The sequence below is a fragment of the Solanum stenotomum genome, chromosome 4 (assembly GCF_019186545.1).
Source record: "Solanum stenotomum isolate F172 chromosome 4, ASM1918654v1, whole genome shotgun sequence".
NCBI classification, from domain to species: domain Eukaryota; kingdom Viridiplantae; phylum Streptophyta; class Magnoliopsida; order Solanales; family Solanaceae; genus Solanum; species Solanum stenotomum.
The window spans coordinates 2,541,299-2,568,392 of record NC_064285.1 but is presented as its reverse complement, the minus strand read 5'-3'; the positions used below and the strand labels follow the sequence as shown (position 1 = coordinate 2,568,392).

General features: G+C 35.4%; 3 protein-coding genes across 4 annotated transcripts; 1 reads left to right on the top strand and 2 right to left on the bottom strand.

Moving 5' to 3' along the window:
* Window positions 1-584: 584 nt before the first annotated feature.
* LOC125862526 (AT-hook motif nuclear-localized protein 10-like) lies at window positions 585-5,403 on the bottom strand. The gene is made up of 6 exons (XM_049542622.1): window positions 5,291-5,403; window positions 4,374-4,884; window positions 3,122-3,174; window positions 2,560-2,691; window positions 1,843-2,004; window positions 585-1,239 (listed from the first exon to the last, which is right to left on the bottom strand). Exons 2-6 carry the CDS (start codon window positions 4,855-4,857, stop codon window positions 994-996), a joined length of 1,077 nt encoding a protein of 358 aa, XP_049398579.1. The 5' UTR covers window positions 4,858-4,884; window positions 5,291-5,403; the 3' UTR covers window positions 585-993.
* Window positions 5,404-7,267: 1,864 nt separating this feature from the next.
* Window positions 7,268-25,631, top strand: LOC125862530 (psbP domain-containing protein 3, chloroplastic-like). Of its 2 annotated transcripts, none has more exons than XM_049542627.1 (10): window positions 7,268-7,433; window positions 7,512-7,578; window positions 8,337-8,446; window positions 8,531-8,596; window positions 9,085-9,165; window positions 9,254-9,336; window positions 9,438-9,513; window positions 9,883-10,001; window positions 10,124-10,168; window positions 25,559-25,631. In XM_049542627.1, exons 1-10 carry the CDS (start codon window positions 7,313-7,315, stop codon window positions 25,583-25,585), a joined length of 795 nt encoding a protein of 264 aa, XP_049398584.1. In that variant the 5' UTR covers window positions 7,268-7,312; the 3' UTR covers window positions 25,586-25,631. The 2 variants fall into 2 exon arrangements, with proteins under 2 accessions (XP_049398584.1, XP_049398583.1); XM_049542626.1 differs by lacking the exon at window positions 25,559-25,631 and adding an exon at window positions 10,909-11,219.
* LOC125862750 (AT-rich interactive domain-containing protein 6-like) lies at window positions 11,980-19,882 on the bottom strand. The gene is made up of 13 exons (XM_049542887.1): window positions 19,256-19,882; window positions 18,915-19,051; window positions 18,787-18,826; window positions 18,312-18,364; window positions 15,548-15,593; window positions 14,868-14,960; window positions 14,515-14,637; window positions 14,358-14,409; window positions 14,046-14,118; window positions 12,955-13,021; window positions 12,814-12,864; window positions 12,616-12,708; window positions 11,980-12,356 (listed from the first exon to the last, which is right to left on the bottom strand). Exons 1-13 carry the CDS (start codon window positions 19,880-19,882, stop codon window positions 12,252-12,254), a joined length of 1,560 nt encoding a protein of 519 aa, XP_049398844.1. The 3' UTR covers window positions 11,980-12,251.
* Window positions 25,632-27,094: the final 1,463 nt, after the last annotated feature.

The window sequence follows — 27,094 nt, the reverse complement described above, 5'->3', positions numbered from 1 at the left end:
GGGTGTTGAAGAGAAATGTAATACGTCAATGAGAGATGAGAATTTTTGGACTTCGTATAAAGTTGGGGTAATCCTCCATTAATTGAACTAGCTTTTGAGGCTAAGATAGACCTGATTACATATACAGTCCTAAAATAATGGTACTCCCATTTTTGTTGGTCGCAAAGTCTGAGCTAGAATTTTAAATTTAATTCAATTTATAACTAAATATATATTTAATATTTTTTTAATTCAAAACATAAGGTCTAAGGAAAAGATTAAATTCGTTTGAATTCATACCTAATACTATTACTCTGTTCCTAGTTGCTCACATCCTTCAAAAGTAGTGTCAGTTTGTTAGAACCCTCCAAAAGTAGTTCATTTTATAAAGAATCTAACACGAGTAAAACAACATTTCTAAAGGATCTAACATGCATTGCCTCTCCAAGTACTTTTTCAAATTGAAACTCATAATAAACTTCAATCCCTAACTCCGTACTTGTTATGTTACTCAAATCCTTTAAAACGTTTCCAAACGTATATCAAATTCTCCGTAAGTTAATTATTTTTGAAGGATCCGAACAATCTGGTTTATGAGAAATATATCAAGACAATGGGAAAACATTTCCCTTTTCAAAAGATGAATTAACCACATAAAAAGTGACATAATTGATATTATTCTAGATCACAGAATTGCAATAAAATACACTCTAAAGTTGAAGATGGCTAATATGGGGAAGCGATCCCTAAATAGAACAAGAAAGCCAAACCATGTCCTATGATTAAAATACAAAAAGCTAAATTAACAAGACAGAAAATGCAGAACACCTAAGCATCAGCAATTCAACATTTCTCACCAGTTCTTGAACTTAAGGTAAGAAGTGCCTTGGTCCTTATTCCTGCACAACTACGATTACACCGATTAAAATTACAACAATCCTCTTTCGGAGTCTTCTTCAGTGAATTAGTCGATGACAAGGAGTTCAATTGGTCAGAAAAGAGAGCGTTAATAACTCATTTCCAAGGCATGCTCGAGATTCCTTGCAGGTTGTCGTTGGTGCATACTGGACCGCTCTGATTTAAGGGACTGCCTGGCCCACCAGATGATTCACTATAAGTGCCGCGTGATGGTGGGCTATTGGCCCCTGTCAAACCACCACCAACACCAAGATTGGCATTCAACGGAGCAGGTAATGTCTCAAAATGGTTTGCTGATTTTGGCTCTTTCCGACCATCTGCAATGAAGCTACCTACGATAACCTGGAACAAAAGCCGTTTATTAGTGCCTGCTATGCGTACAAAATCTGTACCACATATTACTCTTAACATTTAACATACGCAATAAATGGTAGTGCGAATACAAGTGTCAAGCCATTCACCTCTGTTATTATTAGTAGGTCCTCATACCTTTGAGTGCGGCTTTCTTCTTCTTTATTTTCTTTATCCGTTACTTTTTGAATATGGTAAACCTCACACACCTCAAAAGGTCAAAGATAACTAATGATGAAATACGATTGTACTTCTTTTTTAAGTCACCTGCCCCACACCCTTCACAAAAAAGGGATGATGCACACACATTCTTTCTTTCTTTTTTTCTGAATAATGTATGCTGCATGCTTTCGTAAAGCCAGAATAGTCTCATCCAAAGGAAAGAGGTATATAAATAATCGGAGTGCCAAAACATAAACTTAATAATCAACGGATTGCTCATCTCGTATAGATACCAAGACCAGCTTCACTAATTACCATTTAACACTAAATCCAGGAAAGGCGGATACTGCTAATTCCGATCTTCCTTTTTGGACTTGACAAACAAAATATTCAAGCCTTTTCAAGAATCAGATGTAATATGAGAAGGCAAACCTGAACTGGTGATGCGGCAGTTAGAACACCCGCCACACAACCGCCTAAAATCCGTCCATCAGATCCAGCTAATGATACACTTAATCCACCTGTTCTGCTTTGTTGACCACCAATGTCAGACAGCATAAATGAACCAGAGAGAGACAAAATGTCAAACCGTCCCTACAAGAGGAAAAGGTCAGAAAAGCACTCAACAGTGAAATAATACACAATCCGAAAAGAGTGATGCAGAAGAGCAGATTTTTATTTGCAGATCAGTGAGTTCTAGAAGAGATGATCAACTAATTTCAGGCGCAGAATGAAGTTGAAATCAAGAATAAGATTAAAATGCATACGAACAGCATGTGGACTTTAGAAATAATAGTAAAAAATAAACATATCTCTCAAGTAGAATGAGGAAAAATGATCATTTTTTCCCTCACATCCAAGTGAGATGCCCCTGGAAGTAATATTATGAAGTAAATAAGAGACGAATTAAATTACAACAATATATTGAGGCTTTAAGGGCAAAGCACATTAACGTGTAGGCTTTAGTGGAAAAAGGGTGCTAATGAATATAAAAATTAATAAAAGTAATGCAGAAATACTACATAAAGACATTAATTATTTGGAATTCTTTTTTTTGAAAAACTATAATTAAGATGGAATGTGATATGCTATGTAACATATATATTTTTTTTGAGAAGGCTATGTAACATATATTAAGAGAAGTAAAACCTCATAGGTCGCAGTTCCACCAGACGTGGCAGTTTGTCTAAGAGTCACATTTGATATTGCACCACTGGCAGATAATATGCACACAGCCCTTGGACCATTCTGAGAAAACGACATTATTTTATATGCCACATCCTGAAAATCAGATAGTAAAGATTAGATATCTGGAAAACTAGCACAAGTGTCCAAGAAAGTACAAGAATCAAAAGGCAACACAGGAATTCCAAGGGTCAACATTAAACACGTGTAGATATTTAGATCCGGGTTACAAAAGAATAGCACTATATTGGTTGGGTGCTAAGAGGAGAAGTTTCAAGGCAATTGGACAAGTAAAAAAGGGTGAAAGGGCTCAACCAGCTTCTCACTTTTCCTAACTCAAATTCTTAGATGTCATGACAGTGAAACTGAATTATTGACGGCAAAACTAATATGGAATAGTCGTAATTCAAGACATAAGAATATTTGCTGGCTATTCCCAAGTTTCATAAGAAATTAAATGTTCTTCAAGTCATTTTTTAAAAATCTATATAGCATTCAAAGGAAATACAAAGGATAAAGAGGTAACCTCTCCTGTTTTCACAGCGATAATATGTGGTGTGAATCCAAATCCTGTCGATCCTGCAATCAGAAAATGACGTTGAGAAGTTCTATTAATGATGCTGGACAAAAAAATGCAGGATATGTGGGATTTTACTATACAGGGCAAGTATAACATGTTCGCAACCTCCCATCCGCCCACCCAAAAAGAAGAAACAGAAAAAAAATAAAAAAATGAAAGAGAAGGATTGGAAAATCAGCATCTATCTTCTATTACATGTGATCCAAGAGAAATCATGAAAATGCAGATCAGTTATTTCAGTAGGGCAGAAACTTCTCATATAACTTTCAAAAACGAGGGAATAGCTCATTTCTAAAATGAGGATGCAATGATATATTTTTTTAAAAAAAATTTAAAAAAAAACAGAGCTATAAATAACTTTTGAACTTTATGTGAGAGACTATTTGTAGTTCCTTCTTGAATATTTGCCAAAAGGTGAAAAAGGGGAAGAAAAATTAAAAGAAAAAGAAACATATTTAAAAAAAAATATACAGAATATGCTATAAGTACTACTTCCTCCGTAAGATTCTGAAGTCAGTCTATGTAGATTCATTGATCCAAATCCCATCTTTCTTTGTTCTCGTTTACTTGTCATGATTCGCTTTACGAAGAAGTTAAATTGAATTAGATTAATTCAATTAACTTTAGATGTCCGAAAACTACACAAAAAATACTATAAGTTGCAATCTTTCTCATATTAATATAATGAAAAGCACTCAAGAGTGTGGCCTAGTGGTCAATGAAGTGATTGACAGTCATGAGGTTTTAGGTTCAAATCTCAGCGGAGACAAAAACACTATGTAATTCTTCCCATTTATCCTAGTTTTGGTGGGCAGGGTTACGTGGTACCTGTCACTGGTGGGAGGTGATAGGTAGGTAGAACTAATCGAGGTGTACAAAAGCTGACCCGAACACTACGGTCATAAAGAAAAATAATGAAAAAAACATATTAAAATGTTGGTCAAATGCATATAGTTTGACTCTCTCGAAAGGAAACGTGACAAGTATAAGTGAAAAAAACATAGTAAATGCTTGTCAAAGTGCATACAGTTTGACTCTCGAGAAATGAAACGTGACAAGTATAAGTGACGGAAGGAGTACTTTTGAAATAAAATATTATACTATGACAACAACTTTGCTCAATTCAAAACATTGAAAGCAAAAGCATAAACATTCTATATTACACATGAAAAATGCTTATAAATAAATAAGAATTTACCAAGATTGTCCATTTGTTGTTTTTTGCCAGATCCAGGAGGTCTCCCTCTACCTTTCTTCAAAGAATTTGGCGAAGCTGGTCCTCCAGAAAGCATTTGAGCACCAGCAGAATTACCCGGATCTCGGGGAGACAAACTACCGCCGAGAGGACCTCCAGCAACCGGCGGCGAACCAGCAGGATTCAAACCCAATGCCATAGACCCATCCGGCCCGTATTTCCTAGGCCTTCCTCTCTTCCGTTTCATCGGCTCCGACGAACTATTGTTCAAGTTCTGCAACATCACAGTCCCAGCTCCGGCAGAACCTTCAGCCGACTGGTACGGTGGCGGGGCAAACACAGCTGTATTTTCATCTCTGTAACCCATATGCATATTCTGAACCACCGGCGTCGTCGCCGGAACATTCGCCGGAGAATTTTGAACTCCGGCAACACTGAAATGATCTCTACTGGTCATTACTCCACTACCTGCCTCAGATACCGACATTTTTCATCGATTTTTCCACAAATTCACCTGAGAAAGAACACCATAACAAAAAAAAACAATTTTTTCAGCTCCAATGGCTTCTACAAATCTACAAAATTACTTTTGTAGCAGAAAAAAACGAAAATTACAGTTTTTCAGAGCTAAAACCCTAACAAAAGTTCATCAGTATAAACCCTAACCCTAGAAATTCAACTGAAAATCAACACAAGAAATTTTTGCATAATTGATCAAGCTTAACTATAAACCCAGAAAAAATTTCAGATTTTTTTCCAAAAATTTTAACAGATCAAGCAAAAAATAAATTAAAAAAAAATAAATTAAAGGTCGAAAAATAGTATCAACCATAAACAATTAAAAAAATAATTATTTTTTTCGAAAAAATAAATAAATCTGAAAATTCAAATGAAATAAGAAGAAATCTGAATTTTCTTACCGTAAATTGGAAATTGTCAAGATAGAAGAGAAAAAGAAAATATATATTTAGGGTTTAGAGAAAGAGGAAAAGAAAAAGAAATAAAAATGACCTTTTTATTTTCTGAAATAATTTGTGTTTTTTTTTTGTTTGATTTCCGTTATATATTATGATGTTGATTAAAAATAAAAATAAATAAAGGTGAAAAAGGAAAAAGGCAGGTAAGAAAAGTTAAGGCTAAAAATTGCTCTAGTACAATTATTATAATTATAGATTGCATTTAATTCCAAGACCTTTTTTTTTTCAAATTTATCAATATGAACACGTGACTTCATTTCTTTTCATTTTCTTAAATCTTGTCTAGTCATAAAAAATATGTATTTTTATTTATTTAGGATAAAGATAAAGACACCTTATGACAAGTGATGTCATATGATAATAATTTATTTATAATTTAAAAAAAACTACTAACTATATATAGAAAATATGAAATAAAAATGAGTAGCTAATATAAAATAATATTTGACAATTTGCATTTATTTATTTTTTGGCTAAATAGATATTTTATTTATTGACGTAAATTGGGATTTGAAAGTATTAATAGAAGTTCGAATTGTTCTTGTTATATATATATATATATATATATATATATATTGCGAAGGAATTTAATAATATAGCGATATTTAAAGTTGACAGTCTTCATAAACACTTAATTTTTTACTAAATTTTGTCAACATATCAACTATATGATTGACCTTTCGATAAATATGTTTAATTTATGGGTAATGTAGAGTGCATTAAAAAATAAGACCTTTGATAAATATGTGTATATGTGTAATGTGTATTAATTTTTTCTGTGGTGATGGAATAAATGACAAACCAACTAAACTCAAGCTCTTCTAGAATGTAAGGATCACCTACTTTTTATTTTGTTATTTAATGTAATGAAAAAAACTTCCAATGTTTTCTAACTATAACAACGGGCGGAGTCGGCGTACAGTCAGGGGTTCATCTGAATCCCTTTCAGCGAAAAATATGAGTACTATTTATATATGGTTAAATTTATTTTTATGGATATATAGTAGATGTTAAACCTCCTTTGATTAGTTCGTGTGTTCAGTTCTTCAAATTTTGAACCTCCTTGTTAAAATTCTAGCTCCGCCATTGTCCCTAACAAAAAGTTACTAAACTATATCTTGTATTTATTTACATATCATAAAAAGTCTCTAGGAAAATAAAAAAACGTCACACTGAACATAATATTTTCTTTGAGAAAACTGCTTCATATCGAGTTCCTTTTTTTCTTTTTCATCCGGTGTCCAATACTCACTTCAAACAGCTAATAACTATTCACGCTTACCAACATGGGTTGTGGTGCACTGGTGGGAGTGCTTCACCCTTAACTAGAGGTCTCGGGTTCTATCCCTAGGTATGGAGAACATCCTGTTGGGAGCGCCACCCCGAATGATCCCTGCAGAGCGCGATCTAGATTTAGTCGGAGCTCCAATGTAAAAAAAAAAAAAAAAAAACTATCCACACCTGAGAAATACCACATTGAATAAAACGACTTCATACATAAAACTCGAACTCAAGACATCTCGTTAAGAAGCATACCACAACTTTTGGTGCTCTTTATACCTTTTTTTTTTTTTTTTTTTTTTTTTACCGTGGTTTCCGGGCGTCGCTTTGCGAACCCGACTAGCTGTACCCACCGGGTCCCGCTGTTTCAAGGCGGGTCCACCACGGTTAGTTCCACGGGGCCCTGGAGACGCGGCCGGTTTGTAAAGCCTCCAGTGGCCCTGCTGGGGCTCGAACCGGCGACCTGAAGGACTTTGTCCCAGGCCTTTACCAGCTAAGCTACCCCTCAGGGTTGGTGCTCTTTATACCTATTTTTCAATGATAATTTTTTTTTTTAATAAAAAAAAAAAACTGCCAGAGTGGAATTTCCAACTGTATCTATTTGATGAAAATAGCAGAAAACTGGTTGGCTGGGAATTGGATACACCAATATCTCTGCTTCTTCAAGAAAACAAAAAATAAAAAATGGTGACTCTTTCATCTTCATCTTCATCTTCATCTTCATCTCCATCTTTGAATTATTACCAGTATCAAGCTATTCTTTGCTTGCCACGTGTTCCTTCAATCTCTTCTAATCTTCTTAAAGGTTCAATTTTTACTTCTTTATCCTCTCTAAAAAGTAAAATTTACATTAATTCATACTAATTTTTTTGAACTTGTTTAGGCCCCAAGAGAAATGGAAACTCAGTTATTTTCTGCTACAATAACACTGTGCCTGATTCAAGAACAGGGTAATTTTTTTTATTTCCTTGGTTAACTTTTTCATATCATTCGAATTTTACCCAATGTAACAATAAAGTCAATATTTTGTTGATAATTGTGGTGTCTGAGTCTGCTTACGTGCATCTTGAAGTATAATTGCTACCACTTTACTGAGTGTAGTAAAGTCAATATTTTTTTTTTATAATCGTGTTGTTCAGGCCAGCTTATAGTCACCTTGATTATTTTCATTTTATAATGTTGTTGTTTATGCCAGCTAATATGCACTTCAATTACTTTCACATGATACTTGTTATCTCCCACTAACACAGGTACAGTGTAACTCTATCTATCAAGGCTCAGACAAATGAGAAGAAATCACTTAGTGTTTTGCCAGACAAATTTTGTTGATAACACACAAATTGTTTTTAAAATTTTCCATTATAGTGATTAGTGGGTAAAAATATGTGACTTTATTGATATAGTAGATAAAACTCAGTAATTTTAATTGACAAAAAATATTTGTGTTTTTAGTGTTATAGACTATAGTAGCTAACATTCAGTTAGTTTGATGTGTTAGGATAAATTTGTGTGTTTGTTGTTATCGTTAGTAAAGTTTGGTGATCGTAAGCGAAATTATCCTTATCTTTTTCCTATTGTGTGTTTTATTTCATTCAGTTACCATGAAGTGTTGTCAATTTTCGATCTGCTAGATCAATAATCAGAGTACATTTGTGAATTTCTTCTTTTGTTGACCTCATTTGGTTCTGAAATTCGAATATTTGGATAGTGAGCAAGTTAAAGGAGAATGCGTAACCAAGAGAAGAGAGCTCCTGCTACAGGCAGGCTCTGTTGCACTTTCTCTGTCCGCCTTTACATCGATTGCATTGGCAGAGAACGGTACACTTTGATTAATTTTTTCACTTTGACATGCTCAGTATCCTTCAAAATGTCTACTTGCTAAAAAGGATGATGTTATTTCAGATGTCCCGGAGGATTTTCGTGTTTATTCAGATGATGTCAACAAGTTTAAGATCATGATACCTAGTGGTATGGTTTTACATTCCGTTTTTTCTTCTTGAATGCAAGTATTTTAGGTGCTCTTCATAGATAAATCCATGTGTTGAAGAGAGCGCGTATGGATTATTATGATTTACAGTAGCTTTGACTGTTAATTCTGTAAGAAAATTGAGAACTGGTATGTAAAATGTAGTAACACAAATTGGATCTTTTGTTCTTTTTTTTGGATAACCGTAGTGACTTTGGGAAACTTGCGGGTACCTTGACTAATTCCGGGGTGTCTGCTACCTCCCATTAGTACAGTTATCGAGTAACTTTGTCCACCAAGGCTTGGACAGAAAGGAAAATCACCTTTGCTGAACAAATATAGGATCTTTTTGGCTTAAAAATTGAGACAGAAAACTTTTAAATTCATTGTTCTTGGGAAGAGGTGATTTCTGTCAAGGAATAAAGAGATTTGCTCTAACGCAAAGAGAATGAGAAGAAAATGATGGTAACAAATGAAGAATTACTTGCAGATTGGCAAATAGGCGCCGGAGAAGGTGATGGAGTAAGGTCACTCTTAGCTTTCTATCCTCCAGAAGCTTCTAACTCAAATGGTATTAGTTGGACATTGGTGATGGATCGATTCATTTGAGCTTTTTATTAAATTGTTGTGTATATGAACTCAATCATCTGTTGTTTCAGTCAGCATTGTAATCACAAGCCTTGGTGCTGATTTCACCAAGTTGGAATCTTTTGGGAAAGTTGATGCTTTTGCTGAGAATCTGGTGCGGATTAATCCATCCCTACTTTGAAAAAAACTCTCCGTTCCTTTTTCTTTTTTGCTTCAGTTCGCGTTCTTACTTTGGTCCTCAATGATTTTTAACAGGTCAGTGGATTAGACAGAAGCTGGCAAAGGCCTCCGGGAGTGAAAGCAAAACTCATAGATAGCAAAGCTTCTAAAGGTATATAACACAATCTAAAACACTCGTTAAAACTTGCCTCGATGCAATGGTTATTTGAGGTTTACTTATAAATTGAACAGTCTGTTTATAAAGCCATGAAATGGAATGCATACTATTGTGCCTACACAATTAGAAAGTGCTTTTATGAAATTATTTTCAACAAGTCAGTAAGAAAAGCTCTCATTCCTAGAGTTTAGAACACGTAAACTTTAAATCTTGAATCCGCCTCTACCATTTAAGAAACTAAGTGATTTTATCTCACTGAAGTAGTTGCGACTCTGCTTCAATGTATTATGAGTTTATACTTGCACATGATGTGAGGACGTTCAATTTTTTGAGCCGTTGATAATTGTCACTCTTATTAATCAGGGTTGTATTACATCGAGTACACTCTCCAAAATCCCGGTGAAAGTCTCAGACATCTATTTTCAGTGCTCGGGATAGCAGACAATGGGATTTACAACAGACTGTATACTCTCACTGGACAGGTCAGCTAAACGAAGCAAAAAGACACACATTAAACTTACTTGGCTTTTCATTTTCCATTACGAGAGGATGATGAAGAGTACGATAAGACTGTAATGTTGATAAGATTTTATTTATCTCGCAGTTTGTAGACGAGGAGGCAGAGAAATATGGTGCCAAAATACAGAAGGTAATTTTAAGATCATTTTCTTCTTGTTTTGTGTGTGCTAGTTTTTTGAGTGAAGATATGCATCACAAAAATGTCTGTAGTATCTCAAAAGAAAGTGTCCCTCGTGGATTAGGAAGAACTCTCTTTTTCGTAATAAGGAATTGTAAACATCGATAGGCTTTGTACACATGAGAAACGGGATTGAAGGCGAAAGAGGTGGATTTGCCCCTCTTCCCCCTGCACGCGAGATATATATGAGGCCTAATCCAATTCTGATTCTTCCTTTCTTTCTAAGCTTGTGAGTAATTTTGAATCCTGGATTCCATAATCCCTTCTCGAACCAAACATGAATCTTTCTATTCATTTGTCTCTCATGAGACAGTGTCATCAACGACACACCTCAAGCTAGAAGAAATTTTCTGTGATTATATTATACAGTTTCTGTGATATGTTGAAGTAAGTTGCATCACATTTCATATTAACTCTGTATATGTATAATTAGAAGTTGTCTTCACCAGAAATTGTCAATTTTTGCAAAATGTTGTGTAGCTTGACGGATATATTTTCACAGTTTACCTATACATACACGTCAATCTCCTTTTCTCGGATTGAGTTAGATCACCAAGTTTAAGTGATGAAAGACGGAAATACCTCAGTGCAGTGACCTCAACTGTAGAACGTTTTCACGATTTCTTAAGAAAATGTTCATCGCCTGTTCCACATGTTTGGAATCAATGTCTGAAGTTTCTTGCAATGTGCAGGCTGTTTCTTCTTTCAGATTAATATGATGACATAAATAGAGAACGCGATATCACAAATTTTGGCTTGAGCTTCTGGTTTTTCTCGTTGGTGAATGGTAAACATAATTGAGAGTGCGATATCACAAATTCAAGTTCTGGTTAACGTATATTATGACAACTCGAGAAAAACTGGAGTTGTAAGTATGAACCAGCAACTTGATCAATGTTAGAGCTAGTATTTGCATATATTGTTATATACCAAAAATGTATGGAATTTTTCGATAAAAATATGACCTTGGTGCGAATAATTTGATGCTCAAGTTTTGATTATATATTTGTATTCTCCTTAGGACCTTAAATCAGTTATTCGAGATTTATAGCCATCTTTCTTTGTGAAGCGATAAATACAATATAGCAAAAGGACAACTCAGTACATGAAAGATCCCACATTCAGATAGAGTTGTATAGGCTAACCTACAAAGTGCATTCCTGTCCTAGCTAGTTTTTCTCTTTCTTTTTTTGGTTTCCCACCCAGTACTGTCCCCTTCGAATGGCGTACTATAGGCCGCCTATTCTGGGGTAACGCTCCCAACAGGACTTTCTCCATACTAGTTTTTCTCTTTCTTTCGTATTCGTTTTAAACAGTCTATTCCCCATTGATAGAACCAATTCTTTCTCCAGACAACTCCAAAATGTAACACTATTCCTTTAATTTCTTCTTTTCCTGCTACCAAATAAGCAATTTTCATCCTCCAAAACTCTACTTTTTTCTCCATTCTCAAGCAAATCTCCTCCACAATCATCTTCCTAATGTTGAGAAGAAACAGTAGGCTAGGCTTAATTAAGAAAGAAAAAGATTTTTGGGGGTGGATGGGGAGATGGGATGGGAGTTGAGACCCCCCGACAAATCGAACAATCAAACCACATGCAAGGAGCTTGTAAAGAGAAATACTCCATGCTAGCTGCTTACCGATGCTATACGAGTCTTCAACAATGAAGGTGGTGTTAACTGATATTTTTGATAAACATCTTCCACCACCTTCAGCTTCAGGTCTGAAAGAGTACTTCAAAAAAGTATGTGTCTGCCAATAATTTCGAGATTATAATAGAATTGTCAAATGCTAAAAAGAGAGATACGTTTCAGTATCAAAACAACATACTACTCCAAGCTATGTTCATCACATATTCATCTGTCTTTGAAAAGCAATCTAAGTTTCTACTGGGGCAGCTGAAGCCGAAATACCTCCTTTGCTATATCTGGGCCCTTCAAAGTTTTTGACCCACAGTATCATCAACAACAACTAAACAACTATGGCCAAGCATTCACAATTTTGGCCAACTACCACTACTCCTGCTTTGTTAACTCAGAGATTTTGCTGCGCCAAGGGCACATGAACATGAAGACACCCATGAAGGGTGAAAACAGCATTGGTCCGAAGCTGATCAATTCTAGCAGGTAAGGTGACCATCTGAAAAAACAAAATATGTCAGGCCAACTTACAAATGGAGAGCCTTTTGATTGTCGTAGACTTCTTAAGAGTGTTGTGATCAACAAATAGAAACGTTACAACGATATAGTTTTCAGATCCATTGAAGAAATATTAAGTTTTCTGCATGACAGTTTCTCTTTACCAAAGAAAATTACCAGTCCAAAAATATGCAAGTAAGGCACAGATTGAATTACTCTATCAAAGTCAAAATCAGTAAAATAAATAGCAAGGTGTGTACCTTCTTGAAGGCAGTAACACCCCAAAGATTGTCAAATTGGTTTGGCTGACCGGTAATGACCAGGCGACCAGCTGGATCAGATTGAACCCATACCTATGTTACCAAGAAATAAGGGCATTAGAGCTTTGAGATGGTGTAAAAAGACGAAAACAAATTGACTGCACTTGATGGAAACAAGTAGCACGATTGGTATTATACCTCCTCTCGTGAAAGCCCAGGCACCAGTGCATAGACCTCAAAGGAATCATTCTGTTTGCATAAAATCATTACAAATCACATGAGAGAAATGGAATGCATAATCTAGAGGTTCTTAATTCATTTATTCTGAGAGGAACTTACTGTTTCACGAACATTGATTTTCACCCAATCAGCGGGGGGTCCAACATCAACAACTTGGACATCCAACCTGGCAGACGGAAAGCAATTTATCTTTACATCAGAAACGGACGAACCAAAAACAGAGAGAGATAGAGAAATAATAATGAAGTTCCTAGTACTCTTTTTCTTTTGAGTGATAAAACCTGCTGGTGTACAAGATATCTATTCAAATTTCTAACAATAGTAAGCTTTTGATATCCTGTAGTAAGTCTATTCACTATGAAGTTGGTCTTGAAAAGAATAATAAACTAGAGAGATCAAAAGTTAGATAATGCATGTGAGCGATGTCCTCAGCCCGACGATTGCTAATCCCAATGATTGTCGGACGATTCCATTTTAAGAAAGTTGATTTTCATTGCCTGTAGCATGCAACCAAAAAAAAATAGATACACCGCTTGCTCCAACAAAACAAACTATAAGTGGCATTGTATACAAAAGTGGATAACCTACACAATAATTTATCTACAACACCCACAAGGGTGACCGAGTTAGTTGAGCAGGGTATCTCCCAAATGGGGGTCTCAGGTTCGAAACTCCCTGCATACTTTCTTAGTCGAACTCGTCATGGGGCTTGTTAGTGGTTTACCTCTCATGAGTGGTTTGCTGGCTATTACACTGGAGCGAGGTTTACCCCAGCCCTTTGCAACGTTCATAATCCAATATTATAAAGCTTTTAGTTTCTCTAGCACTAGAAATTCTCGACATTTTCTATTAACATGTAGGTCTAACAAGACTAACAGAGTACTAGAGAGCATCAGAGCTAAAATAAACATACTAACATGAGTAAAACTTAATCCTAACTAATTAGTACAGCCTTCCATTGTGCCCTATGGTGAGCTGAAATTGAATACAATTCAAAGACCTATCCGAAAGGCGACGAAAGAACTTATTAAGATTAAACAAACAAATGCAATTTCAAATGATGGAGTGCAGAATATATGAAGTACCACTAGCATATGTAATGAAAAATTCTAGACTTCATCAAGATAACTTAAGATTGACTTGAGAAATAAAAACATTAGAAGAAAGGATCAAGATAGAGTACGACTTACTGCTTAGATGTTTCAGTTCCAGCAGCTTTCATTGCGTGTTCCTCTTCATTTTGTCCCTGGTTCTTAAGAGAACCTGAATACAACAAGAAGTTCTGCTGTGGTCACTATTCCTTTTTGATAGAGTATCAGTTAAAGCGAAAACTAAAGTTCTCGGATGATGATCCTGATATAGTTAGTGTTAACTAACAGCCACTAAAGGCCAAAGTTTTGGAGAGTGCCAGACTTCATATTGGGAAATGGTGAGGAGAAAACAGCTCAATGATAGAAATATTGAAGAAGTCAAGTTGGCAAAATAGCGACGAACAATCTTACCACTAGATTTTAGGTTCTTCGCATGCTTTGGCGTATTGTAGGCACTCCTGTCCTATAAAGGATGAAAAACACCAAAATTACTTGTACATGGCAATTGACAGGATCAAACTTAAGAAAATCAATGCCTAAAGACCTCTACAAGGATTCAGCAGCAGACCTTTACAATTGGCTCAGCAACCTCACCATAACCAAGAGAGTGTTGCTCCTGCCAGCCTAGCCTACAACGAGCAGCTGAATCTCTTACTGCCCTTCCTGATGCAGAAATTTGGTAACCACTTCCCTGCAGAATTACTTTAAATAGTTCATATTTGTATATATATATATATACATATACTACAAGGCTACATTAGTTGATTCGACATTTAGATGAAGTAAAGACCATTAGTCAAAATACGTCGATAATTCTAACTACTTAGGGTAATAGGCTTCCCCATATATCAATTAAAAGGTGTACAACATACAGCAAATGTGAAGATACATCACATAACAACAATGTAAACACAGTGTTACCTCATTGTCAACACCCGAAAAACCAGGAGGAGGAGCAATAGGAAGTTGAAGCTCTCCGTTTTGTGTCCTATGCCTTTCGTATTGGAGAAGTAACTAACATACAGAGAAATCATGAGATAATAGAATGTACAGAAATAAAAAGCAAGAGAGAGATAACTTTTTAGAACAAATTCTATTCAAAATCACTATATAAGCATAGATGCATGGAGATGAAGTTCTTTATTCAAGTGTCTTCACAAGTTAGTAAAAGTTTTCTAAGTTGATATTTCACAAAGCACCCACCAATTTTTTTGATAAGGTTAAATAATTTGTTAATGATTGAGGAAAATCCCGTATACAAGCCGTATAACAAGAAATAAAGAACCTATACAAAAATATCGTTCTCTACAAAAGACATTCAATCATCTATACAAGCAGGGACCTCATAGGTGCACCAAAAAAGAAACTAGAGATAAAAAGGCTAATCCTTACATTTACAAAATCAATTTCTATCCCTTCAAACACTCTCCCCCTCTCCTTCCATACAACCCACATGAGAGATAACATCGCAAACCACCTACCCACTAACAAGGCGACATAATTCAGTTCCCAGAAACTCACCTACCAAATATTAGCAGCATGGTGGACAGTAGTTAAAATATGCTAATAACTATTAAAGGAAGAGAACTTCAGGTTATTACCTTCTCATAGAAGCCGCGGAATGTCCAAGATACAGTAGTGCAAGTCCTGAGAAAGAAGATTATCAGAGCCCCAAAAAAAGCATTTAGAGAAAGTCGTATAATAGTAGATAGAAGGCATTGGTATTGTCTTATATATTCAGTTGATTATCAGTCCAGTAAATTCTTATCTTATTTGAGCATCAAAAGATATCTTGCTCATTACAACCCCATTCTTTATTCTAAGTTACTCATCTAATTGGAGACATCAGACATCGACACTCATTTCACATTGAGCAAATCTAGCATAAGGAAGCATCCCGTCAGTATCTCATAAAGTCTAGACTCCCAATTCAGAAGCATCTGTAAATATTTTAGGCTTCAAGTCCTTGCGTGCTTAACTCCAGAACCAATTGCCACCACTCAGAGATGTGTATAAGATCCCTGGTCCTCTATATTTGACCTAGACCTAACAGAAAGAAAGATGCAACATTCCTTGGGTATGTTGTTTGTTGTTAATGCGGTGTATGTTTCTGCACTTATAGCCTAAGTTGCTTGGACTCGGTGCGGGTGTCTGATACGGGTGCGGATCTAGATGTTGGATCCTTCATGATCTAATTTTTAAGATTCAGGGATATGGATCCATGTAGGGATACGGGTGCGGGGATTCGCCTAAAAATAATAAAATATCTAAAAGAAGAGTTAGAAAACCTAAATTATGAGATATTACAGGAGAACTTGAGGAGAATCTGGAAGAAGATTAATGGAAAAGGAGTGACATAGAAATTTCTAGATAAAAGGTATTTCATTTTCTTCAATTTCACATTAGCTTTTGTATTGATTACAGACAATCATTAAAACTGTCCACACTTACCCCATCGATTTTGGTCAAACCACCCAAAATCGGTTGACCAAATTGGACACGGATCCCACACCTATGTCGTATCGACGTGGCTATGGCACCAAAAGTGAAGAGTCCGAGCAACTTAGCTTATAGCTTGATGTTGGAATCTATGTTGTTATTTTTGCAGAAGCACTTCATGTTTTCTTCGTATTTTCAATTTTAGTAGTTTTAATACTCTCTCCGCTATAAAAAGAATGCCTCTTTCCAAAGTTACCAAGTTCAAAGAAAAGAATGCCTCTTCCCTTTTTTGGCAATTCTTAATTTCAACGTGTCAGAAGTAGAGTCCGAGCAACTAAGCTTATAGCTTGATGCTGGAATCTATGTTGTTATTTTTGCAAAAGCACTTCATATTTTCTTCGTATTTTCAATTTTAGTAGTTTTAATACTCTATCCGCTATAAAAGGAATGCCTCCTTCCAAAGTTACCAAGTTCAAAGAAAAGAATGCTTCTTCCCTTTTTTGGCAATTCTTAATTCCAACGTGTCACAACTCACATGACATGTTCAAGACCACATGATTAAGGATATTTTGGTACATTCTATGCATCTTTGGTTTATCTAAACTCAAATATAAAATGAACCTTCAACCTAAAATTCTTATTTGAACAACTTTTTACTGTCATTGATCTATTTGAGTCATTACTAAACTAAAATAGCTTACTCAATCTCTACAATTGCTTATTCATATGCTATTATGAGTTCAAGACAGGCCGCTACGGTGAAATTAGTAGACACACTGCTCTTAGGAAGCAGTGCTAATGCATCTCGGTTCGAGTCCGAGTGGCAGCATACTATATTCTAAAAAGGATAAATAGATCTTATAATGAATTCAATTCTCGATTTCCATTTAAAATTATGTAATTAAGGGACTCTTCTTTTTAAAGTGTTTTTATGATATCTTCAACCTTGAGCATACATTAACTCACATTTCCTTTTCGATCATTTCAATTGTAATTGTTAAAAAGTCCCACATCAAAAGAGGAATGGGAAATTGGACTCCTTATATGGACTTGGACAAACCCCCCCTCGTGAACTAGCTTTTGAGGGTGAGGTAGACTCAGATGTCATATCTTTATATGGTATTAGAGTTAGATTCATCCCAATTTGTTGTTCACCGATGTTGGGTCCCCATTTATAACGGTTCACGCTCTAGTTGAGGTCTGGGCGTACGGGGGAATGTTAAGAAATCCCACATTGGAAGAGGGATGAGAAATTGGACTCTTTATATGGAAATGGACAAACCACCTCTCATGAACTGGGGTTGAGTTGCATCCAGGTGCCATATTTTTACAGTAATTACCATTCATTTGATAACCTTTTTAGTCTATGAAATCGTAAAACTATACGATTCATCAGAAAAAGGCAGTAGTTGCTCTTTTCTATATAACAATATTATGTTACTCGTTGGATTTCTTCGGGACATTTCCCACTAAGCGATTTATATGAATCATTAATTTTCCTTTCATGGAGTTTCTCTCTAATTCATATAATTCTGTATTTCAAACAAACTTCTATAATTTTAAGTAAAATAACTGGACCAAGTGCTATTTTGATCCAAGGCTACAAGATTCAAAAAAATTATTTATTTTTTAAAGTCTATGTCAAGTCAAAACCAGACAAACATTCAAAACAACGGGAGTAGTTGTTAAGGTTTTATACAGTTCATGAACAATTGTTCATCTACCCAAAATATATCGTAACATTTCACATCCAAAACAACAGAAATAAACTTCAAAATCGTGGCACATCATTAGTAAAACAATGACAGACAACATCTCCCTTACATAGTATATATCGGGGAAGTTGATGTTTGACGAGTAAAGGAGAAATATTCATATCAAGTTGCCAGAAAAAACAGAAATAACCAGGCCCAATTAAATGCTCACTTGGGGGGATTAAAAGAGTCTCCCACTTGACGCCACAATTTGCATCCAGTTACCTAAAGAGATAAAGTAGCTTAATAGTACACCATCAAAAGTACGTGGAAATAACATAAAATTCATCTCACAGACTCATAGCATATTGCATCATTAATTAATCAACCTAGTAACAGAAGAAAACACACAGCCACCGCCTGAATTTTTTAATTATACTATAAACTACGGAGCTACATTGCTTATTTCTTAAAAACAAATTAAGAATTTGGAAAGAGAAACATAGTCCTCCAGGGATGCTTTACACACGGCTGTGTGAACAAGATCATGGTTAATCCATAAATAATTCCTTGACTTATTGCACTCGATTGTTGACCCACTGTTTCTGATTAGCTGAGGACATTTTGGGGAAGTAACTAATATCCTCTGCAGTTCTTGATTCAATTTTAAAAAAAAGTAAAATATAAGTGCGGAGTAAAAGGCTTACCCGATCATAGCCACCTAATCTGATCACAGATCTCCATAACCTAGCACGAAGAACATGACAAGATATAATATGTACCGGGAACAAGAAGAAAATAAAAAAGATCAATGATAAAACCATGATACACTTACTTTAGGCAATTAAGCGGATGACCATAAAACTTTGGTAGTTTAAATTCCATCGCCTTCTCCTGGTAAAAGGTGCCTAGTTTTCCTATAAACGCAGCTTGATCCTCAGGGGAGCCTTCATCATCCTCACCATCAACCATCTAAATTTGAAAATAAATTATCATTTTAAAAACAATTGCACACTATATAAAAAATATATATCGGATATAAACTCCACATGCACACTATATAAAAAATTGGCTTCTAACAATTTCACATAGTTAAAAGTTTAGTACTTGTAAATGAATTACCAAGAACCAAATAACTCAGCAAAGATGACTCCAAAAGTATATTAGAGTATGTACCATTCCAGAAATATTCTCAGATGCTTCCCCACTATGTTGTCCATCATTTGCAGTTGAAGGATTGATCAGAAACATTAGACTGGCTGGTTCTGGCGCTTTTCCAATAGAAGAATCCATAACTTCGATTGTCACTTTCGGAAACTCGTCCGACCTAGCATCACCATCAGTGGTAACAGTTGTAGCATTTGTCTTCATCTGAGGGTCCTCTGATCTATCAACCAGCATATTATTCCCATTCTGATTGACCTCATTTATTATTTTCTCACTCTGATGAACATCATTCACTTCTCCTTCGTCAATAATCTGTACTTCATCATCTGTCAACTTCACATAGCCATTTACCATATCATCCATTCCAGCATCAACAGTAGGTGTTTTGTTCTCCAGCACCACATTGTTGTGTGCCTCTGGCTGACTCTTAAAGTTGAGCTCGTCCTCTGTCTCACTTCTAGCATTCTTCGAGTCCTCTCCCTTTGAATCACACTGATCATGTGTCTTGTCCTCAGCATTGCTTTTGCCAGTCTTAACACCGTTTTCGTACTTGACCAATGACTCATTGGACCCAAGGACATCACTAGCAGGGACATTCGTTTCAACATCCCGCATCTCTACATCACCCTTATCCATTCTGACAACTAGTCACATAAGGCAACATATCATATGTATCAAATTTCGGCATTCTAATACTCATCACCTCAAGAAAAATCACCCAAAAGAAAAAGGAAATGGAAGAAATAACTTCCATTAAAAACGGATATACATCACTCATTCCACTAGTTATATGATTCTCTACAAATTTCATACCTTTATTTCAAATTCAATTTTATACAAGAAAAGAAACTTTTTATGGCCAATGGTGTTTGTTTTTTGGAGTTTTTGCAAGTGATTTGGAATGAAAAAAGTACTCTCGTTTTTTCAAATTCTCTCAATTTTCATGGTCAAACTCCCTCATATATAAAACCTATTAGCAAAAGCATGCATTCCTCCACACAAACACACACAAAAAAACCCTAACCCAAGTTTCTTCAAAACAGAATTGAGGATACAAAAACAAACAGAAAAAAAAATTCATGTTTTTCATCCCCGTATGTTAACTCTAAACAGAATGAAAACTAAAAAAAGGTCCTCCCACCAATCAATTCACCGGATAAAAAATCAAAACTTCATCCACATCTCAAATGTGTTTAGTTTTATCATTTTATTCAAAAATAGAGCAAGGTTCAATAGATAAAAAGTTAATGTCGGTGAGTAAAAAAACTTACCGGAATCCATCAAATTCAGCAACAGGTAGGAATCTGCAATCGAAATCGGAGGTTGATGAAGCAAAGTAGCTTAACAAAGAAGGAAACGATCGTGAGCTTAACCCTCCAATGACGGCTTTTGCTTCTTCAAATATTTTTTGGCACTAAGTAACTGAAGAGTGTGAGTAGGATATGAGTTAATTATTTTGTCTTTATGTGAGACTTTTTGAGAAAATGACTAAAATGGTATTTAATTTACTAGTAATGTTTTATTTTGGTCTTTTTAATATATTTTAGGAATAATTTCAATTATATATAATAAATTAGTAATTAGTTTACAATAAATATAGTCATATAATTAAAAAGTCATTGAAAGTATACATTGACTATATATATATAATATAGTTTGTTAAAAGTCATATAAAGTATAAAATGAGTACCGACTATTTAATATAGTGTATCTATACATGACGATATACTCAAAAAACTAAATATAGTTTAATTATATATGAAGTATACATTGACTATACATGAAGTATACATTGACTATTCAATCTTGATCAACTCGAATTCATCTCTAAATAGTCCCAAATTTTAGATGTGAAATCCTCTCGATGTTTCGAGTCTTTTGATATATAATTTGCTCAAAACGATTCATGTTTACAGTACGCCAAATTTCAAAGAAAAGGAAAAAATAACTAAGAAGACGCATGAAAAGAAAAAAGAGGAGGAGGGAGAAGAAAGAAGGAAAATAAGTTATTGATGGCGAAACTGGAAGGAAGAAGCGTAGAAGGTTTGGCCAACTTTAGTAATTTTGAAATTTTAGCGGGTTAAGGTACAAGTACCCGCCTAGACTATGACCGAAATCCCAAAGGCACATCTTAACTAAACTAAGGTCATATTACCCCCTGAGCCCATTTTTTGTAATTTTAAGAATACACCTTTTACTTGGAGTGTGTCATGTAAGCCAAACATCTCCAACGTGCCTCAACTACATGGAGTCATGGAGTGTGCCATGTAAGCCAAAAGGTGTATTTAATTACAAAACAAATGAATTTGGGGTAATAAGACCTTAGTTTAGTTAAGATGCGTATTTGAGATTTCGGTCATAGTGTAGGAGGTACTTGTGCTTTTTCCCAAATTTTAGCTAAAATTTTGGTAAGAGAAATAGCCGAATGGTCATTTCTTATCATTTTTTCTACACTTTACTTGACTGAAATGGTTCTAAATAATAAAATGTGTTCATTTCAGTCGTTGGCCCTAAACCTAACAGATTTACCAAATAAAAAGGGAGAAACTATCTACGTAGATAACATTCCTACCATATTTATTAATTGTCTCTATAGTTTGAAAAAATTATATTTTGTCTCACTAATTAATAAATTCATATCAGATTTTAAGTAGATACACCTAGAAACATATTTTTGCTACCATATATAGTGAGATAGCCAGAGAGACAAGTAAGAACATGAAGGAAGCGAACAAAATTTGTCTATGTATCTCAAATATGTGTGAATCACACTAGATAAATATATTTTTGTCACACCCCGAGCCTACACCCTGGGCAGGACCGGCACTCGAAGACCATTGTTGGCCCCAAGCGAACCCTTGGCCTGGCTTTCTTAACTCAACAGAATAACTTAATGCAATGAAAGGTTATAAAACAACCTAACTGATGCATATCATGCCAAAAAGGCAACTCGTGCCTCAAAATAGAATATTTACATATATACATAAATGAGAGACTCAATACTAACTAACTGACTGCCTGACTGTCTATGAAGCCTCTATAACACTGAGATGGATGTTGGGACAGACCCCGCAACATCCTGATAAAACAAAACTATGAACACAAAATAACAGAGTCCTCTAGAAGGCAAGGAGGCTCACCACTGACTCTGGAGTGCTCAGCTGGATCAACGGCATGCTGGATGTTGATCCTGGGTACCTGGTTCTGCATCACCATAAGATGCAGGCCAACTGGCATCAATACATTGAATGTACAAGTATGCGAGTTGGAAGGCTAAACAACAACTTAAGCTTGAAAGGAGTACAAAGGAACTCTTACCTTGGCTCTATTCAACTCATGAATAATTGAACTCAATATAAAGCAATAAGACACATGCAATATATAAAGCTTGTAAAACAGTGTAAACAACTTAGTTCGTTAAGGATAAAGCAATAAACCAACTCAACTTTACATATATAAAAGTAATATAACTTTAGTGGGAGATTCTTTAACCGACAACCACCACTATGAGCCCTAGTGATGATACAACGTTTTACCTCACGTTGCCCAAGGACCATCCTATACCTTGCTGTGTATAGGACCTTACTTAACTTAGTGGATCCACTAGCTTAATCTTACGTGATCATCTAAAAAAAATGATCCGTTAAGTCCCATGTTTGGCTACATGGTTCTTATGGAGAGTTGAGTTAATATGAACTCACGTCCCCAATTCGGTGTTCAATACTACTCCCAAAATACTTTAGCTCATAAGTGTTTTAAACACATTTTTCTTTAGTTTGAGATAATTGCTCAAAGCTTAGCCCAAAGGCTCTCTTGGAAAACATAGTTCCTTTCTTACTCAAATGTAAAAACATTTATAAACTTCTTTGGGGAATACATAGTTCCCTAGTAACTCTTGAGAAAAAGAACTCAACTCCATACTTTTTACTTTGCTTGAAACTTGAGCCTTAAAACGAAGTTTAGACGTTTAGTAAAGACTCTTGAAGAAAACTTTAAAAACTTACTTTGACTTGCTTCTTAACTTCTAAGCTTGACTCTAACTTCACTTGACTTTGATCCTAACTTTCCTCGAATTGGATTATGGATTCAAGGTTCATGATTGTGATAGGAAAGGTCTCTTGATGTTTAGGAATGATTTAGGACAGCTAAACTTAAGAAGAGTTACGAAAATAAATTTTGAAACAGTGGAGTCCGCGTCCTGTCCGCGAAGCAGAGCAGATTTTTGTTCACAGAGGGAACAAGTCCGCGACGCGGACTGGTTTCATGGAAGCTGCCCGACTTTTCTCCTTCATTTTTCCAACTCTAAACCCTTACAACTTCAAAGGTTCTTTCCCCAAACACTTGGGATCATTAAAACCCTTAATATATAATAGATTCAACTCGGAATTCCATCCGGAAACATCTACCAAATCAACAAGAAACTTCAACACAACCACAAGAAATCAACAAACACAACCAATCTTTTTCTCAGAAAGTAAAACGAGTTTGGCGTGTGGGGGAATGAACCAACCCAACACTATGATCTCACATACCTTAATAGGGATCACCCCCCCACGAAATCCACGACGATCTCGACGAACTTAGCTTCCTTCTCTTTCTCCTCTTATTTCTCTCTTCACTCACAACCCTAACACTCACTTTTAATATAACCCAAAGAAATGGTTAGGGAAAAGACCAAAATACCCTTACAAATTCGGGTGAACTTTCCTATGCCAACAGCCCAACTTCCAAAGGGCATAACTCACTCATACGAACTCGGAATCGAGCAAACTCGGTGGCGTTAGAAAGATCATTCCAAGGGCTTTGCAAACATAACTGTAAATACACCTAACTCATTCTGAGCTAGTAGTTATGACTATTTGATGTTGACCAAAAACTCATTTTTTTCCATACTTGACTAAATTTCCAGATTTTGAATTCTTAAATGACTATTTCCAATTTCAAGCTTCTTCATAGCTATTTCAAATTGCAAGATGTCACATATTTGATGTGATTCGCATGTAATCGGGATACTGATACGCGAGCGAGATAGAGAATGGCAAGCGAGATGTGAGAGAGGCAAGGGAGGAGAAGGAGATTTGTCTACTAGTAGGATTTTTATAGAAATTCTCATGCTCTTCAATTTTTAGTTCCTTATATATATGATTAGATAATTTTAAAGGAAGCATTAACCGTATAAACATTGACGAGAAGTTTGAGAATTAATTACAATCATATCTCTAGGACTGGAAGGGGTTGAGAGGTTTGACTTGCATGCGTGTGCATTTACTTAATCTGAATTTGTGATCTGTAGAAGAAGAAGAGAAGTTTCACTATAAAAACTCGTTGAAATTAGTTTCTTTTCTCCATCACGGAAAAAGGGAAAAAGTGAGATGGAGGATCAATTAGGTACAAGCACATATTGTTTTTGCTAGTTTTTTGAGTGAAGATATGCATCACAAAAATGTCTATAGCATCTCAAAAGAAAGTGTCCCTCGTGGATTAGGAAGAACTCTCTTTTTCGTAATAAGGAATTGTAAACTTCGATAGGCTTTGTAAAGGGATATAGAAAAATAAAAGTATGTGCTTGTATACATGAGAAATGGGGTTAAAGGCGAAAGAGGTGGATTTGCCTCTCTCCCCCTGCACGCGAGATACATATAAGGCATAATCAAATTCTGATTTTGCAAAAATTAATCTGATTCTTCTTGAGCTTACATGAATAAAATACAAATTCATGTTTTTTCAACTCCATATAATGGCGACATCATTTCATTGTGGATTGTTACGAGTGATGTTCTGAATACAGAAAATGTTCTCCTCATTTCTTTCCAAGCTTGTGAGTGATTTTGAATCCTGGATTCAATATTCCCTTCTCGAACCAAACATATATCTTTCTATTCATTTGTCTCTCACCAGACAGTGTCATCAACGACACACTCAAGCTTTTCATTTAAGAGTTTGAATGTGCTGATATGTTGAAGTAAGTTGCATCACATTTCATATTAACTCAGTTTTCACCAGAAATTTTGTCTATTTTTGCAAAATGTTTTGTGGCTTGACGGATATATTTTCACAGTTTTACAAAAATGCGTCATTTCCTTTCTAAGGCTGTTTAGTATCACAGATTCTGTTAGATCACAGAAAGGATACTACTCGTGTGAATAAGTTTTGTATCGATAATATTATGTTGCAATGTCCTATTTTGTGCATGATATCTTCATGGCTTATTGTTTGTTAAGTGAGGATTTTGTGCAATAACGGTTAAGCAAGTCATTTAATCTGATGTTATAATCAAGTGAATCAATGTCTGAAGTTTCTTGCAATGTGCAGGCTGTTTCTTCTTTCAGATTAATATGATAACACAATAGACACCGCAATATCACAAATTTTGGTTTGAGCTTCTGGTTTTTCTAGTTGTTGAATGGAAAACATCGTCGTTGATATCAGCACAATGAATCTTCCAAACCTCACAGAGGAACATAATTCAAGTTCTGGTTAAGGTATATATTATAACGACTCAAAAAAAAGTGGAGTTGTAGGCATGAACCAGTAACTTGATCAATGTTTTTTTGGTAAAGACAGCTTGGCCAATGTTAAGAGTTAGTACTTACACAAATTGTTATACCAAAACTGTATGGATTGTTTCTATAAAAATGTGACCTTTGTGCAAATGTCATATGCCCAAATTCTGAACTTTTAGCTCGAAAGGCTCGGGATTAACATTATACGCAACATAAGCAACTGAAGTACTAAACGGAATAGGTATTAGTTTAATCAATTATTTGAGATTTATAGCCATCTCTCTTTTCCAATTTTTTGTTTGAGAACTTCCTAATATGATGCGCTTATATATATCACAATCACTTCTTTTTGGATTGCAATTATCAAAAGTGAAGCAATAATACAATATTGCAAAAGGACAACTCAAGTACACAAAACATCCCATAATCAGACTGACCTAAAAAGTGCATTCCTGTCCTTACAATTTTTTCGAGCTCAGACTGAATCCAGATCCTGCACTGCAGGGCCCATTCTGGAGGTTGACGCTCCCAACAAAATTTTCTCCATAGTAGTTTTTCTCTTTCCTTCCTATTCGTTTTAAATAATCTACTTCCCTTTTCTAGGGGTGACGTCCCAAGTCCCAACAAAATATTCTCCGTACTAGCTTTTCTCTTTCCTTCCTATACGTTTTAAATAATCTACTCCTCCTTGATAGAACCAATTCTTTCTCCAGACAGCTCCAAAAAGTAACACTATTCCTTAAGTTTCTTCTTTTCCTGCTACCAAATAAGCAATTTTCATCCTCCAAAACTGGACTTTTTTCTCCATTCTCAAGCAAATCTCCTCCACAATCATTTTCATAATGTTGAGAAGAAATGGTAGGCTAGGCTTAACTAAGAAAGAAAAAGATTTTGGGGGTGGATGGGAGATGGGATGGGATTGGAGTTGAGACCCCCCGACAAATCAAACAATCAAACCACGTGCAAGGAGCTAGAAAGGAGAAATACTCCATGCTAGCTACTTACCGATGCTATACGAGTCTTCAACAATGAAGGTGGTGTTACTGATATTTTGATAAACATCTTCCACCACCTTCAGCTTCAGGTCTCTTATATACCAAGACCTTGTTTGGCTTAACTTTCAAACTCAAAATGGTGTTTCTGAAAGAGTACTTCAAGAAAGTATGTGTCTGCCAATAATTTCGAGATTATAATAGAATTGTCAAATACTAAAAAGAGAGATATGTTTCAGTATCAAGACAACATACTACTCCAAGCTATGTTCATCACATATTCATCTGTCTTTGAAAAGCCTTATAAGTTTCTACTGGGGTGGCTGAATCCGAAATACCTCCTTTGTTATATC

What these genes read in the sequence shown, in the direction of transcription:
- LOC125862750 (XM_049542887.1), bottom strand. Translation starts at nt 19,882, where the DNA reads ATGGATAAGGGTGATGTAGAGATGCGGGATGTTGAAACGAATGTCCCT. An exon ending in TTTCGGGTGTTGACAATGAG is followed by an intron (nt 14,638 to 14,867) that starts GTAACACTGTGT and finishes GTAATTCTGCAG; the next exon opens with GGAAGTGGTTACCAAATTTC. An exon ending in AAATCAATGTTCGTGAAACA is followed by an intron (nt 12,865 to 12,954) that starts GTAAGTTCCTCT and finishes TTATGCAAACAG; the next exon opens with AATGATTCCTTTGAGGTCTA.
- LOC125862530 (XM_049542627.1), top strand. Translation starts at nt 7,313, where the DNA reads ATGGTGACTCTTTCATCTTCATCTTCATCTTCATCTTCATCTCCATCT. An exon ending in ATGCTTTTGCTGAGAATCTG is followed by an intron (nt 9,337 to 9,437) that starts GTGCGGATTAAT and finishes GATTTTTAACAG; the next exon opens with GTCAGTGGATTAGACAGAAG. An exon ending in AGATAGCAAAGCTTCTAAAG is followed by an intron (nt 9,514 to 9,882) that starts GTATATAACACA and finishes CTTATTAATCAG; the next exon opens with GGTTGTATTACATCGAGTAC.
- LOC125862526 (XM_049542622.1), bottom strand. Translation starts at nt 4,857, where the DNA reads ATGTCGGTATCTGAGGCAGGTAGTGGAGTAATGACCAGTAGAGATCAT. An exon ending in TCGCTGTGAAAACAGGAGAG is followed by an intron (nt 2,692 to 3,121) that starts GTTACCTCTTTA and finishes TCTGATTTTCAG; the next exon opens with GATGTGGCATATAAAATAAT. An exon ending in CTGCCGCATCACCAGTTCAG is followed by an intron (nt 1,240 to 1,842) that starts GTTTGCCTTCTC and finishes CTTTTGTTCCAG; the next exon opens with GTTATCGTAGGTAGCTTCAT.